At 42.1% G+C, this 15,882-nt stretch overlaps 1 protein-coding gene across 9 annotated transcripts in view; it reads left to right on the forward strand.

The window, feature by feature from the left end:
- The window catches only part of agrn (agrin), a 240,729-nt gene extending 229,912 nt beyond the window's left edge, over positions 1–10,817 (forward strand). For all 9 annotated transcript variants that reach the window (XM_076740489.1, XM_076740490.1, XM_076740491.1 and 6 more), the window contains 3 exons: positions 3,289–3,513; positions 5,128–5,231; positions 7,857–10,817. In XM_076740489.1, the coding sequence (XP_076596604.1) occupies positions 3,289–3,513; positions 5,128–5,231; positions 7,857–8,017 (490 nt within the window). In that variant the 3' untranslated portion in view covers positions 8,018–10,817. The remainder of the gene's footprint in view (positions 1–3,288; positions 3,514–5,127; positions 5,232–7,856) is intronic.
- The last annotated feature ends 5,065 nt before the right edge of the window (positions 10,818–15,882 follow it).

Genomic DNA, 15,882 nt, shown 5'->3' on the forward strand with positions numbered 1-15,882 from the left:
AATGAGACCCCTTCAACACTGCTAGAAGAGGATGTACTAAATACCCCTTAACCTAGTTTCTGGTGCCTGTAGAGTGTCTGCTTGGGAAAACCCTTGGTCATGACTTAGTTATTAAAGGTTTTTCTTCCTGCTCATTAGCTTGGTAAGTAACCTCTTTTTAAAAATCCCACAAAGCGGCGTAGCAGAATTCAGCTCAAATTAAGCCGACTGGATTCAGCCCAGAGTTCCAATCCATGCCGGGGCTTCTATCGTTTCATTTTTGCCAGATCTCCAACTGTAATTGTGAATAATTACAGAGTCGGCCGTACAGAGAGACAGTGACATGTTAATCACAGATTTGTCTCCCTTTGTAGATTAGACCTCCAATTGAGATCTCTCCGCAGTGTGTAGCCATGGGCATCAATCTCACTTAGCAGGAGAGGACAGTGGTCCTTGGAGCCAGACTGTCAAAAGTTTAACGGATGTCACATTTACTAAGAGCCACAGTGAGCGGGAATCTAAGCAAACTGCCCTGGCGCAGCGCTCCGAAGGCATGCTGATCAATTCAGCATGATTTGATTTTGTAAAAGAAATGAACGCATTTCTCCAGAGGTCATTAAAAGCTGGGCGAGGCCAAAATGTCAAGCGCTCACCTTGAGTTAACGTTTCTGTTACTATTTACAGCGCTCTTTGATTGCTCCTCCTCCACCTCTCCGCTCATATCTGAAGGCTCAGGTCGATTTGCTCAAACCCCATTATTTCAGTGACAAATCATATCTCGCCATGGCTCTCAATTGACATGGCGCTTGACCTCATTTTTTGAGAATTGCCCAATTTTTCTCATTCACCACTTCCTTCTCTAGACGGAGGATAATTGCTGCTGCACTGTGGCGTGCAGCGCCATAAATATAAAGGAGCTGTTCAATAATTGGACGCTGACTTAAAGTAGCCTTTGTACTGGTGTGGACACAGACCATGAATGTACTTAATCCTGACGCTCACGTTTAGAAAATGCTTCATCCCAGGGCATTTTGGTGCATTAGTCATCCATCTTGATCCGACTAGTTCCCCTGAGAACCTCCTTTTGTGGTTGTGGTGTGATCAGGGCTAAGCTGCACACTTCCTGTGATCACACAACTGTTGCTATCGACTCTTGACGTGGTCGATACTGTAGTAGAGCAGATAAGTGATGCTTTTTGCAGCTCCTGGTCTGAGGCAGACCTCTGTGAGTCACTCATTGGCTCACAACATCCTCCCTTCCTCCCCTCCTTCCTTCTTTCCTTCTGGCCTCTTGCGCTTACACTGCATGCCGTTGACTTTCTCCCCTGCTCCCTTAAGTCCCGAGTCTCTGGAGAACCCATCTGACCAGAGGTGAGTCTCTCAAAAGCTTTTAGACTTTGGTGCTGTCCACTCGCCTCTCGATTCCTCATCCTCCCCCTCTCTCCAGACAACCCCTCCACGACCTCTCACAGGGCTAAACCTTCCTCCGCAGAGACAGCGTTGTTTCCATTATAGAGATACAGTTACCAATCCGAATCACAGAGAGCCTTCAATTAATTCTGAAGTTCAGAGCTCTGATAATGCCACAAAACCAGCCAGAGCTGTCAGCCTCTTTGCAGCAGCTGTCCTGCCTGATGGCTTTTTATTATTCTAACCACTACTGCCACCTACAGTTTAAATGTAGGACAGCACTCTGGGAAGTCTTCTGAGAATTTGAATACATATAAGGAGTAGATAAAATCGCTCCATTTACAAAAAGAAACAGCAACACTCCTGAAATCTATGTAGTCACTGGTGTATATGAGATTTAGAACGCTGTGCGCCGGTGTTGTTTTATTCATGATATATTCAGCACTTTTAATAACCTTGACCTTATCACTGACAAGCCGCTCCGATGGAGATTTATTGGGCCCTGTAAGCTCTTTGAGGGTTTGCCAGGAGAGGGTTCACTGAGCTCTATTTGTGCTTTTTTTCTCTCTCTGAAGAAAAAAAAGAAATGATGCTCTTAAATCATATTTCTTCTTGTTCCTGTTTACCTCAGCGGATTTAGTTAATTAAGGGGGTCAAGGTTTCCAACATGCGCATGTTTATGAAGTAAATCAAATCTGATCCTGGATTTTTTTGCCCACTTCTGCTGAGGTGAACAGCTTTATCGTCGGCCTGAGGTGTCAAAGTGGCCGTACCTTTGGCCAGCGTTTAGTAAACTTTAAAGTTAAATATCACCTCATTGCTTGTAGACCTGATGCTCTTTTTGCTCTTGCACATTAGCGAAAAGAAAACACTCAGAGAAAATGAGAGAAAACACTTCTTGTGTAAGTGTAAGAAGTTGCCATACACGCTCTTTATCCCCTCCCATTTCCTGTCCGGTTTGTACTCCCATGAGCCTCACTGTCTGCTATGCTGACTCCTTTGTCTTGTTGTCTGTCTTGTCTAATGTTTGTCTCCAGCTCTGTGTTGCTGTTTTTTTTATGTGTCATTGTTTCTTTGTCGTACGTGTCCTCACCTTGTCTTTGTCTTTGTGTTGAAATACCCTTTGAAGAAGGTAGAAGCAGATCCATTTGGCAGATGTGCAGACATTTGCACAGATGCTTATAGATGATGTGCACACACAATCATACACACACACACACACACACACACACACACACACACACAAATTAAAGGTGTGATTCTCTGGTTGTCTGCTGTATCTCTTCTGGACTCACGAAGAACAGAGGGACTTTTGTAAGGGTATGTGTATGCAGGAATGAATGCGCGATGGTGTTTGTGTGCGCACACATACAGTACAGGCACATCACAGTGCGTATTTCTCTCACACATCGGTGACAATGACGTACAGTGCCCCTTAAGGATAGCTTGAAGTCGCCCAGTCTCTGCATCCAAATCACCCCCGCAGCTGCAGCAGTCAAGAGACTGGAGATGAAACAGCTGCCTAAAAAACACACACACTTAACACACACACAGAGCAACACAGGAAGCACTGAGCAGCAGTGCAGTTCAGACTCAGTAGGATGTAGAAAAGCTAATAGCAAAACAGCCCCCTGCTACTCCTAAACTCAGTCTGCATCCTTGAAAATCACTGCAGCTCTGTGAGTATGAGGCTGTACAGCCCAGGCTTCAAAGTTTTCTGGCTACATGTGCTAGCACACAGAACCAGATGTAACGGCTTGAATTATGGGAAATGTGCTCTCGAGACAACTGCAGAGGTCCTTAATGACACATGCACGAACTGCACTGCGTCAGCTACACCCAAGATTAGCACTCATTTTAATGAATTAGACCTAATGAATGTACTTTCTGTTATCTTAGTGAGAAGGCTCTGCTGGTGAACAAGTTCGAGCTGAGCATCCGGACGGAGGCGACCCAGGGCCTGGTGCTGTGGAGCGGGAAGGGCGTGGAGCGCTCTGACTACATTGCCCTGGCAATTGTGGACGGACACGTCCAGATGACATACGACTTGGGCTCCAAGCCCATTGTGCTTCGCTCTTCTGTGCGTGTCGACACCAACCGCTGGATACGCATCAAGGCCAGCAGGTAAGACGGGAGATGACAGGTTGCTGGAGATGAGGAGGGAGAGCTTTTACAGTTAGACCAGGATTAGAGTTAATCCGTGTTGTATTTGTTTTGCTGCAAACTGTGGGATCCCTTGCATGAATCCTCTGCTACACGGTGATCCTTTGCACTGAGATGGCTCTGATTAGTTTCACATTTAGGTTACTTTCATGCCAGGTCATGCATGAGGATGGAGCACTACGCATCGAATTGCTTAGACACATTACTGAATGTTCAAAAAGGAAGACCATGCTGCAACATCTCGACACATTTTGGCACTTTATAGATAGCTTATCCAGGAAATAAATAAATAAAGCAAATAAATGCTCTTAACAGCAAATATATGAACTCATACATTGTGTACATACAGTATATTTCTTGCACACATTGATCCTATGTTGACATACATGGGCAGATAAAGCTGTGAAGGGACCCTATAAGCTGCTCCCACATTATTTATATAGTGCCTTTTAGAAACTGAGGCAAGTCAAAGTGTTTTATAGAAGGCCAAGAAATGCTTTAGAATGACAGAAAAACACACACGTAAAAAAAATTAGATTAAAAAATAGATAACATTACAGACAAGAAATTCAATTATAGCACAGTATTCCCAGGCTGGCTTCAGCTTTGTTGTGTCATCATTTGATTAAACATAAATTAACTTAGAAATATGCAAACACAGAATCAGCTGAAATAAGGAAGTCTGAAGCACTACATGTCAACACAGGTGCTCTTGCTCTTATGTCAGTGACTACTTTCTCCTTTTGGTTATTCAATCATCTTGTACACCAATAGTATCTCTCTACTGTACATATATAAATAAATAACCCATAAATGAGACACAACAGCACAAGTTTTACTTTATTGCATTCATAATCATTCCAGATGGAAAAAAAAACACTGCCACACAGTGATGTCACATTAATGGATTCCTCCATTAGAAACAAATTAACTGCCCGGACTTTGAAAATGACCCACTTAACACCTTCCACGTGATCTCTGCTTTATCGCTGCTCAGCATTTGCTTTCAACATGGCGGTGAATGGAAGTATGGGGGATAATTAGATTGGTTTCATCATGTAGGCCAAGAATAATCGATCCTTGGAAAGCTGCTGCATCCATTTCAAACAGGGATTTGGCCGCATCTCCACATCCCAGGCTTACAGGGAGTTTCTGGAAGATGACATAATTTGGATGTTGATGATGGTGTAAATCACAGCATGTGGAATAGAGCTCACATAGTTACATAGCTATCTGTGTTTGCGGCTTGCCTTTAATGACACTCTCTCTGTTGGAAACTCACTTCAGTGGGTTCAAATTAGCCCCATAGTCACAATTCTTAAGTGTGTGCTAATGCATAGCGTGGAGCCACCTATAATGAATGGTGCTCTAACAGCATCTGTTAGCTGGTAGACAGGCACATTTAGTACGCTGCTTGGCAAAGGCAGTTATGTGAGTGCTTAGTGTGCTGGCAGTGCAGCAATGGAGTCTTGATGCTTCAGATTAAATGAAGCTGCTATTTACAGCTATTCAGTATGACATGCATGAATCAGACCGACTTCCAACTCCATCTCTCTTTTTCTTTCTCCTCCTCAGAGCACTTAGAGACGGCTCTCTACAGGTTGGCAATGAGGCCGCGGTAACAGGGTCATCGCCTTTGGCAGCAACACAGCTGGACACAGACGGAGCGCTCTGGTTGGGTAGGTGCCCACACATGTTAAGAAGGGAAAAAAAAAAAAAAAAAGTGTCATTCGGATTTGAAAACGTGTCTACAAATGCCATACATCGAGTCAAGGGAATGCTTGTAATTCTGTAGCACTTTTTCATCCTCGCCACTGGTAGAAGGCTGCCAAAAATGAGCAATGAACTCATTGGCATTGCAGAGGATAAGCAAAGTCTCTGGCAGGCAAAAAAGATTGTGGTTTGGGGGAAAAAAATGTCCAAGCCTATTCAGGTATTGAGTTGAGAAATGAAAGGCTATCTGACAAATTCAAAAGTTGTCTGCTCTCCTGAATTGAAAATGACCAAAGTCGGCCTGTTATCTACCTCGAGTTCAATTTGGTCTGAACTTGGCTCAGAGAAATCGCTTTTGAAAGAACACACACGCAGCACGGTGGGATTGAACATTCTGAGGAAATAACATTGAAGATGAAATAAAGTCGGGCCCTTCTTTAAAATGCACAGTGCAAGTGGGGCGAAGAGGCAGGTTTGAGAGGAGAAGCAGCACGAGTGACATTTAAGAGACACGCCGCATGTCGAGGTGCGCTCGGCTACTCGGGTGCGAGGATGCAAACACACACAGGTACACACAGGGAGGCAGCGCTCCGGAACAGGTGCTGAGCGAGCCCTGCAGCAAGAATACATAATCCTCACATAGCCCTCCCATTGAGAGCCCTTCTCCCTTTTAAATCCCCTTTTCACTGTTCATCATTAATTCATCTGTAACTCGCATGAAATTAGCCCTGTCGATCCCCGATTCGGAGGCGCGCAATCCGATTAAAGGGGGCAGGGACAGGGGATGTAAAGAGCTCGACGGGGATATGAACTCTCAGCCCGACAGATTAAAAAAGAGAAAGCAGGGAAGAGGGGGAGAGACGGGGAGTGTAGGGGGAAAAGGCATTTAACATGAAACGAAGAAAGACAGAGGATGCAGGAGGGTTCTGACAGTGTAGATAACAGCGAGGGAGAGGCAGAGGGAGAGATGGCAGCCAGGTAAAACATCAAAAACGAGGGTCAGCCTCTCTCCCAGTAAGAACAGATCTCATGAAATTCTGAATAAAGACGTTTCACACTGATTTATTGAGAAAGACACTAACGACTACTTTGGGTGCGCTGGCTCAAAAGAGTAGCTCCAAACACCATCAAAAGGAAAAAGGAGCCAGCCACTCACCCAGCAATTAGGTCATCAAGTCTCCACAAAAGGATGTTATGAGACTTAGTTTTTCGAAAAAAAAAAAAAAAAAAAAAGGGGTTGGATGATTTCAAATAGAAGAAAAAGTGCAGTCAAGTTAAAGCAGAATTGAAAGTACGAGAGGATGAAACATTTGCTTTGAAGTACAAATCCGTGATATTAAGAAACGTCTATTTTTAAATGTTCTATGACTGATAGATAAAACTGTTTAGTGGGCAATTTACATCCAGTTCACAAGTGCTTTGAAGGGTCATTTTGTCATATCATAAAACTTCTGTGGTATCTAGCCATGTACTGGCCTCCACTATTTGGTTTGTGGTGCTCACAGCTTCTCTTTTCAAAAAGTGTCCCCGAACATGCCGTCAACAGCTCTTACAGGGACTATTTGCTTGCTAGAAAGTAGTTTCAGGTTGGTTGAACTGTCCTTTTTACTTGTTGGGCTTGTTTGACTTGCAGCCAGTCTGAAAGAAGTGCGTAGTTAGCAGCGGTATCCAACACGGATGAACAGAAAAGTGCAGCAACCCACAGCTCTGAATGCACGACTTGATGGACAGCTGAGATGTGAGGAGTTCACAGTACATCAATGACTGCTTAGCACCAAAAATAATGAGGATATTAGGTATTCATAATTTTACACTCTGTCACTATCTTTCATTCGTAGCACACTTTTGAGCGCTTTATGCACCGTGTCAAATTAAAAGAACCCTCTCTCTCTCGTCTGTCTTAACTTTGTCAGGCTGCTGTGAAGGCTTCCTGCCTTTCTCCCTTTGATCACGCTGGTTTAACAAATAAAGTCTCAACCTGTCATGTTCATCAGCTGGTGTCATCGCGAAAAATCAAAGACGCTGCCTGACAAAGACCAGTAACCGCTTTCGAACCAGAAATACATTTCTCTACCAAAATATTTCCAGTACAGTCTTTTGATGGTGTTTGCGAGGTCTGATTTGTTCGGAAATCCGAAGCTTTATACGGGAGTTTGATCTTTAAAGGGGCACTCGGCGCATTCTAAACATGGAGGCCAGTTTAATAGTCATGGGGAGTACTGCTCAGCCGGTGAGAACGGTTGTGTAATGTCTTATGAGGCTCTGGAGGAGATGAGAAAATAACCCTGATGATGTCATCAGGGGGAGATCTTGGCTAAGCCTTGAAACTGAACATTTGTAAGAGAGCCTGTGTTACAAACTGGAGGCGTGGAGCTTGAAGGATGTGCCAGAGAGGGCCTAATGCAACGCTACTGACTGCATCATGGGAAATGCTAAACCCATGCTAAACACCTGGAGGAGGCCTTTAAAATACACAGCTGCTACTTCAGTGGGCAGAATGGTTTGGTGTAATTAATCTCTGATGGGTGTCTCAGTTGCTGTACAGTAGCTGATTCATCATTTTTTCAACCTCTGTCTCTGTGTCCCCTCAGGTGGTCTGGAGGAGCTGGCGGTGGCCCGTCGACTGCCCAAGGCCTACAGCACCGGCTTTGTTGGCTGCATCAAGGACGTAGTGGTGGACGGCGTGGAGCTCCACCTGGTGGAGGACGCCTTAAACAGCCCCAAAATACTACACTGTTCCGCCGCCAAATAACTCGGCAGAGACAAAATATTGAGAAAAGCGAAAAAAAGACCCCCCTCCCACCCACTCCCTCCATAGCGCCCATGTCTCCTGCTGTAATTATTTTCTATTTTTGTATACTTTTCATCGCTTTTTATATGGAAAGAAAATTAATATGTCGTTTAAATTTTTGTTTTATATATTTTGTTCTTTTTTTTTTTTTTTAAATCTGCACCTCCGTTCACAGAACACACCTTCTTTTTGGTTTCTGCTTCAGCCCTTCATCTTTTTCAACAAGCGGGCATCTCTGTGAAAATAGAGATATTTTATTCTTGTCAGTTTTGTTGTTTTAAAACAAACGCCAACTTAAAAAAAAAAAAGAACGCCCGCTCCTTTTCCTCGCTCATTACTTGAACACTGGTGGACCTCGCTGATGATCTCTGGTTACTGCCTTGTCTTGGTGCCATATTTCTCGTCCACATTCCCCAAGCATGGCCTATACATCCATGAATATATAGACGTACATTCCCCCGTGAGAGCTGGACGCAGTGTGCGCTGTAGCTGGCGTGTGCAGTTCTTTGATGCTGCAGCCAGCTGGCGTCTCAAGTCAAGAAACTCTGTATTCAGCCCCGGTAGCCCACTGTATTTTCCTAATGGGACTTTTCAGATATCAGTCAAGCTGCTACAGTGAGAAAGTACACAGTCGAAACCACTCGATCAACCCCCATCTTGTGGCGCAAAAAAAAAAAAAAAACCCTCTCCACTCAATCTGAATCCCATCAGAGCCTTTAGTTTTGAAATATGACTCACTAACACAGCAACCTGACATGATGGAGACGGAGAGAGCGCCGCGTTCCACAATGACTCGCATATCATTAGTCATAAGTCAAGACATGAATCATAGACATGAATAAATGTTATAAATATAGAGTATATAAATAATACCTGAGACTGTGAATATGTAAGATGGGTTCTCTTTGGAGAATTGTGCTTCTCATGTACTATTGTGCGTTCTGTTTTACAATCAGCAGATGAACTAATGATGACCACTATAAATGCATGCACTTCTGCAGTGTTGGTTTGAATCTGGTTTGTGTTTGTTTTTTTTGCTTTTAAATTCACGTTTTGTTCCAAAAAAAAAAAAAAAAAACCTTTCTAATTTGGAAAATGTCACTGTTTTGGGGTTTGTTTGTTTTTTGCAATGACTATAAAATGGTTCCTTTTTTTCTCTTATTTCCACTGATAATTTCAGAAACTACAGAGCTCGGAATAATGTTTTATGTTTGTTCATTCCCTGTATCTTTTTTTTTTTTTTTTTTTTTTTTTACTCTTTGTTGTCTTTTTGGAAACAGTTAGTTTTGCAGGACCTTGAATGGTGCTTAAGGGGGAAGACTTGTTACCATATCTGACCTTAAGGAGGTGCTGAAAGCAAAGACTGAAGAAAAGGACAGACATAAAGGAGGCGGGGAGGAGAGATCTTATCATGGGGAGAGCTACTACTCTTGGGAATGTCCTGTCAGACAACTGTCAGTCGTCAACACAAACAAAAAAGCTTCAGAAAACTCTACCTGAGACTTATTTTCCTTTCGTATTTTACCTAGGAGCATTCCTGGAGGAGTCTTTATTCGGCTGTTGAGAGAGAGCGACTGTGATGTTGTTGTGACCTTTTGAAGCCATAACAGCCGCAAAAATGGGAAAAGATGCATAATCCTACAGTACTTGCAAATTAACATAGTAAGGCATGGGTTTGTATTACTAGTGCGAATTCTGTAACATTCAGTGAACTGATGCAACGCGGAGTCGTCTATGCTGAACTACAATAAGCTGCGATGACTGACTTAAAGACACTTGTTTTGATATGAGAACCTTGGCAATATTCTCAGACAAAATCATGCTTGTTTGTGGTTGAGTATCAAACGGTCTTGTACTATTTTTTTTTTTTTTTTTTTTGCATTTAAGTTCTTAATTATGTTTTCCTTCTTGAATCATCAACAGCCTGTTTTTGTACAGCCCTGCAATTTTCAAGTGTATATTTAGCAAATGTGTGATCTGTGGAGGTTTATGTTTTTAGTAATATACACTGGAACCATGTCTGACTTGTCTGTTCGCCTACACAATGGTATACTTATGTAAATGGGGGAGCTATAAAGCTATAACTGCGTTGTGTGTGATCAAGCTCTGAGTGTCCACACCAGACCAGGAAACCCCTTTCTGGTGTCCCAATACACGTTTAAATTCCAGCACTCACTGTTAACTGTAGACTGATCTTATTTTACCACAGCGTTCTTTGAATTTGATCCATTCAGGTGGTAACATATAATAAAGGAGATACACCTGCGTGTTTGGATGGACTTGAGAACAGTAAAGACAGCTGCAGTCGATGGTTTGGGTGGAAACTATGAATTGCCTTAAAAACTGGTCGCCTCCACTCTGAGCTGGTGACAAAGACGTCATCCATATAACCGTTTCCTTACTTTAGCCAGTGTATTAGCCTCATCCCCATAATGTAAATGAGTAATACATAATAATAATGATAATTATATTAGTAATAATGCTCATACACAAAAAGATTCCGGGGGGCCTCTGCAAATGTCCCCTCTGGCTTTTTACAAAAAACTTCAATTTACTGTTTTTTGAATCTATTTTCTGTTCCTTATTTATGTCTACATGTGGATTACCCTCCATGTCTGGCCTCTGTAAACTACTGTCTGACTGCGCAAACCTCCTCAAAGGGCAGTGCACCGAGTAAGAGTGGCATGACCTGAACATTACTAACTTTATGACCTTTGTCTTGTGTTCCTACCACCATGAAATAAAACGTCAACCAAATGGAGCCCATTCTTGTCAGCCGTCTTGATTTTGTCATCATCGGGAGTTGATTGGCATTTTGACGACTCTTTAAAGGTTAAGGCTGGTGTTGTTCTGTGTTTTCCACATTGTCGACAAATCATGTGAGCAGATCAGAACCAACAGTGTGTTTGTCTGTCTCTCAATGCTTCATAGCTTCCTGTTGTGTTTGTGACTCTCAGCCCCAAGCGTGAAGACATGATTCTTTAGAAACAGGTCACAAATATATACTTCAATTTTTTTGGAAATGGCACAGTAGTTTTTAGCAAATATTACTCAAGCAGGAGTAAAGAATGCATTTGTTTGGTACTGTTTTCAGCTGTGAATGAATACACATTTGGTGCTTTAGTGTCTATTTACAGCACCAGGATGGTGTATGTGGTGTTGACTCAGTATAAACTACAGCTGAGCATGAAGATTTATACTTGATGTTGGAAACTGTAGTTGATAAAGCAATTCTGAACTCAAGGTCCACTTTTTCCAGAGCTTTCACCCCACTGAGGAAGAATGAAGAGCAGGTTTCAGACCTTAGGATTTGGTTGAAAGGCTACTTACAGGACTGTGAATTAAGAATATTTTTCATCATAATGATGAGATGGACAACGGAGCTCTATCGCACAACATCATAAAGAATATCAGGCTTTGGATATACATATAACATGTGTTAGTATGGATCACTTCATTGATGGATTTGTTTACAGTAAGAAAAATATTCAGCCACTTCTCATGGTCTCCAACAGTAGGTGGAGCTGGCTCAGTTGTGATGGAAGCGGCTCAGTTGCCATCATATGACCTAAGACGCCATAGACCATCATTGACCAACTGTTAGCATGTAAGAAAAGTTCCATACATTCATCTCATGACAACTGAGCAAATATCTATCTGCTGATGAAGACCATGGGATGTGGGTAAAGGCCTCTGAAAAAGCTCTAAATGGAGCTTTTGTGTTAACTTTATTTTGCTAAATGAATCACTGAAACATTGTGCTTATATCATTTTCTTTTGCCATGGAACAGATCAATACTAATAGGGAATAAGACATTTGATTCATGTCCAAATCACTGATGGTACACTTGCGTACTACTGCTGTAGGTAATACAAGAGCTAATGGAAGGGAAGAGAGCCCTCTTTGGGGTATTTTCTATATATTTCCAGGTTCAGACCCAGTGAAATTGCAATATGCAATTTGATGGGAAAGCTCAAACATCTTATGAATTCACAGTGTCAGTCTTCCGTTCATTTTTTAGTTTCCAGGTACCTTCATATATTGAAGCAATCACAAGTTACGACTTCAATCTGTGGTCTGTCTTAATGAGAGGCTTCTGCTCACATTTTGATTGAAACGTCCAAGACAAACAGTGTTTTTCCAAATCAGAAGCAATCTAAGTCAGCGCGCTCCTGCACACATCAATGAATAGCATGTCTGGCTACAGTGATATTTACTTATAATTCAAATCACCTACAGCAATCTCTGGTGCCCTTCTTCTAATTGAAAGCCTGGAATTCAAGCGACAACGGCAAATGCTCCACAGCTTCATACATCATTCAGTATATCCCAGATCTGTCTTGAGTGTTTTCATTAAGCCTGAGATTTAATGAGTCGAATTTATTCCTTGCTAATGACAGAGAAGGACACTGCATCTTGTGTTGCCTTAATTAAAACTATGAAATGGTGCAGATGAAATAGCTTCACCCAATGAGGGATCCTTGTGGGAAAAGATCGTTTTCAAGTTAATAAGTGTAAGTAGTTTGATTAAAGGGTTTTCCAGGAATGAAAATCAAAACAAAATGCGACATACATACATAGACGCAATAATGAAATAGAAGATAGCTGCTTTTGGTGACACCCCGGGGGAGCTAAAGGGTTGAAACGGGGGGGAAATATGTTTTTCAGAAGACACAGAATTCACAGAACTGAGGAGACACAGAAAGCTAATTTTGTTTCATGTGTTGAGCAACAGACTGACTGTGATAGACGCTGCAGAAGCAGCAGCTCAAAGACAGCCAGAACATTTTAAGATGTGTTTTTCACGCCTCTTCGCCAGCATGCGAAGCGATGGCCGGAGGCATTATTTTTCGGGTTATCCGTCCATCCGTCCCTCCGGATGCACTTACATCCCACTCTCATGAATGTAATATCTCAGGAAACTCCTTCAAATTTGGCACAAATGTTCACTTGGACTCAAAGATGAACTGCTCAGAATGTGGTGGTCAAAGGTCACTGTGACCTCAAAAAACACTTTTTTGGCCACAACTCAAGAATTCTCACGCTCATTAAGACAAAATTGAACCCAAATGTCTCATAGGATAAAATAGTAAAATTAGGAGACTTTATTTACTTTGTTGAATTTGTAGCTTATTTACAACATCCAGATTTGAAGCATTGTAGCTCATTTTGCTGATATTGAGCTTCAAGTGATCGTCTGCACCAAGTGACGAAGCTCTCTATCAGTATGTATTATATGAGTCTGGACAGACATGGGTGTAAACTGCTGCTTGTTTGGTTGGCAGAGGCATACAACCACCAGGCGGTAATTCTAGTTTCAACACATGTTGGGGAACACAGTTTGTTCAAAGGTCAAAGTGGATTTATGAATTATGCAACAAACTCAGGCCCTCTCTGGATGAAATTTCATCAGATCTTCCGGCATGAGCCAACACAGGCCCCGGAGTCCAATAGAGTCCACGGCATCATCAGTAATAGAAGAAATTGTTCTTAGAAGGTCACTGAATGATTTTCTAATAATCTTTTCGAAAGATGTTGGACAGTTACTTCGCTAAAATAAAAGGCCTCACCCTTTCCACACCACATTTCAACCCCTTTTGTGAAATAGTGTCTCTCTCACAGCTTTTTATGTTCACATGGTAATAAAAGTTCTTTTTCTCTGACAAGGCTCCAGCTGTCCAGCTGCAAATCTCTCAGTATAAGTCCTCTTTGTTTCCCTTTCCAGATTTTTTCAATCTCTAGACAGGCAGATTTGCAAGTCTCAAGGCAAGAGGGGTCAAAGGCCACAAGGCTATAGAAGCAGCCACCTCGGGGTAGATGGGACATCCTGGTTTCCAATCCCCTGGGTGGGTGGGGGACTAGGCTTTGTGCTGTTGAGTCTTTTTTGTCCCTCCTAGACTCAACAGGACATGAGTGTGCATGGTGATAAAAAGTGAATGTCTCAGTCCAGGAACCTCGTTATAGCTTTCCATCCCTAACTTTAGAAGTTTGAGTGTGTTTTCCTTTGCCTCCAGGCATCCACCAACAGTCAGAAAGGATATCAAGTGTGCAAGCACCTTGGTACGGTCCTTAAAAGCATGCCTCCACCTATCATTCACTTTGCTCCATTTTTTGTCATCATTGTCTATCATGCAATGGGTGACAATCTCCCATACAGTCTAATCCATACAATGTTTAAGGTTGTATTTGGAATCCCACTCTTAAAACCAAAACACACACAAACACTAAAACACAGCTTGATTAACCTTTTTCTCAGACAAATAGCTAAAGTGAAGTCCCCCAGTTATCTGCTAAAATATGTGCCTACAGGTGCCGCACAAAAATAGTTTGATATACAAGATATGCAAGATATACAAACCCACCCAATAAATGTTCATGACTGTGTTTTTCTTGTCCCTCAGTCTGTCTCTTTCATTTAGTATTAAACACTAAATGTGCATTCAGTGTTATTCCAATACTCAGCTCCCTCTCACCCTCTTCATCAATTTCCACTATCTATCGATCACAGAGTAATGTCCTCCCATTGTGCGACAGGATCGTTTTAACTGCTCACCAAACCCAAACAATAAACCCTATGTTCAAACCCATCTATCCAGCCTGTGGGCCGTTGCATTTGGCAGAGAGAAAAAAAAACATCTAATGTGACAACAAAAATTCTGCAGAGAGACGAAATTCCCTCTCCATCTTCTCCGTGTTTGTCTGTAAGCTGCAGCAGCACACTGGGTCAAACAGTGGAAAAGCAAATCCATAGATGTGAAGCCTGTGAGCTCACAGACAATTGCATAAGCCCATCCATCCCCCAGTAGATTAACCTCCACTGATAACCACAGGCTGGTGACGTCAATGCTGCTCTGCCTCTCTTACCTCGCTCCCCCCACCACCAGCAACACCATTCTCCAGAGCTGGGAGGCTGTCCCATCATGAGAGGAGGTATATATATAGACCTGCCTTATCTCTCACTTGACAATAGCAGAGCTTTACAATAGCAAAACACTGCACAAGTTCATTAGGCTACTGTTGCATCAATGGTGCGAAAACCAGCCTCTATTTTCCCCTAATCTATACAATAAGTAGACACATGTCGGCCTGTGAGTTTAAAAAGGCGCTTTCTTTATTTGATTTGATTTTAGAGATTGCTGGCCTACAGCTTTACTGTCCTGCTGTTTTGTCACCCTCATTATCAATCAAATAGTAAAAATGTAAATCAATAGTTAACTTTTAGCTTAACATGTTGTATGTTGTATTTTGTTAATTAATTAACAGTTTTTCAGTCTTGTGTGTTTTGGTCATGACCCTGTTTTGGGCTTCCAGTGTGTCTCAGCCAACTATTTATGCATATGTTTTTCATGGGCCCTCATAATAAAAGGTTATGAAGCCTCTGATATTAACCTGAACGTGTGAGGGAACTTTAAGTGTTCTACAGATGCATCAAGTTAGCGAGGGTTAGTCAGAACAGGACAGGAAGAGAAGATTGTCGAGAAAAATAATAGTGTTAGTGTCATATTTGACAAACGAATACAGTGAGCAGGCAAGCTTACTTTGCCTTTTTATGCTCGTCTACGACAGTACAGTCAAAATACCACAGAACAGTTATTGTTAGTTTGGAATTAAAATATTAACACAAGCCTCGATTCGTAGTAGGCTACTGTATTACTGTATAGTATTTTCCCTATGACAGACATCTTTTTTTATTGCCAAAAAAATCACCAGCAATATTTCAAACGGTTGGTTATGTTATTAATAAATGCTAAAAATTCTGGGGATTTCCCTTTAAAGTTAGGCTGCAAATAAGGCCTTTGTTTTGAAGGCAATAACCGGAAAACGT

The sequence above is a fragment of the Chaetodon auriga genome, chromosome 10 (assembly GCF_051107435.1).
Source record: "Chaetodon auriga isolate fChaAug3 chromosome 10, fChaAug3.hap1, whole genome shotgun sequence".
Lineage (NCBI taxonomy): Eukaryota > Metazoa > Chordata > Actinopteri > Chaetodontiformes > Chaetodontidae > Chaetodon > Chaetodon auriga.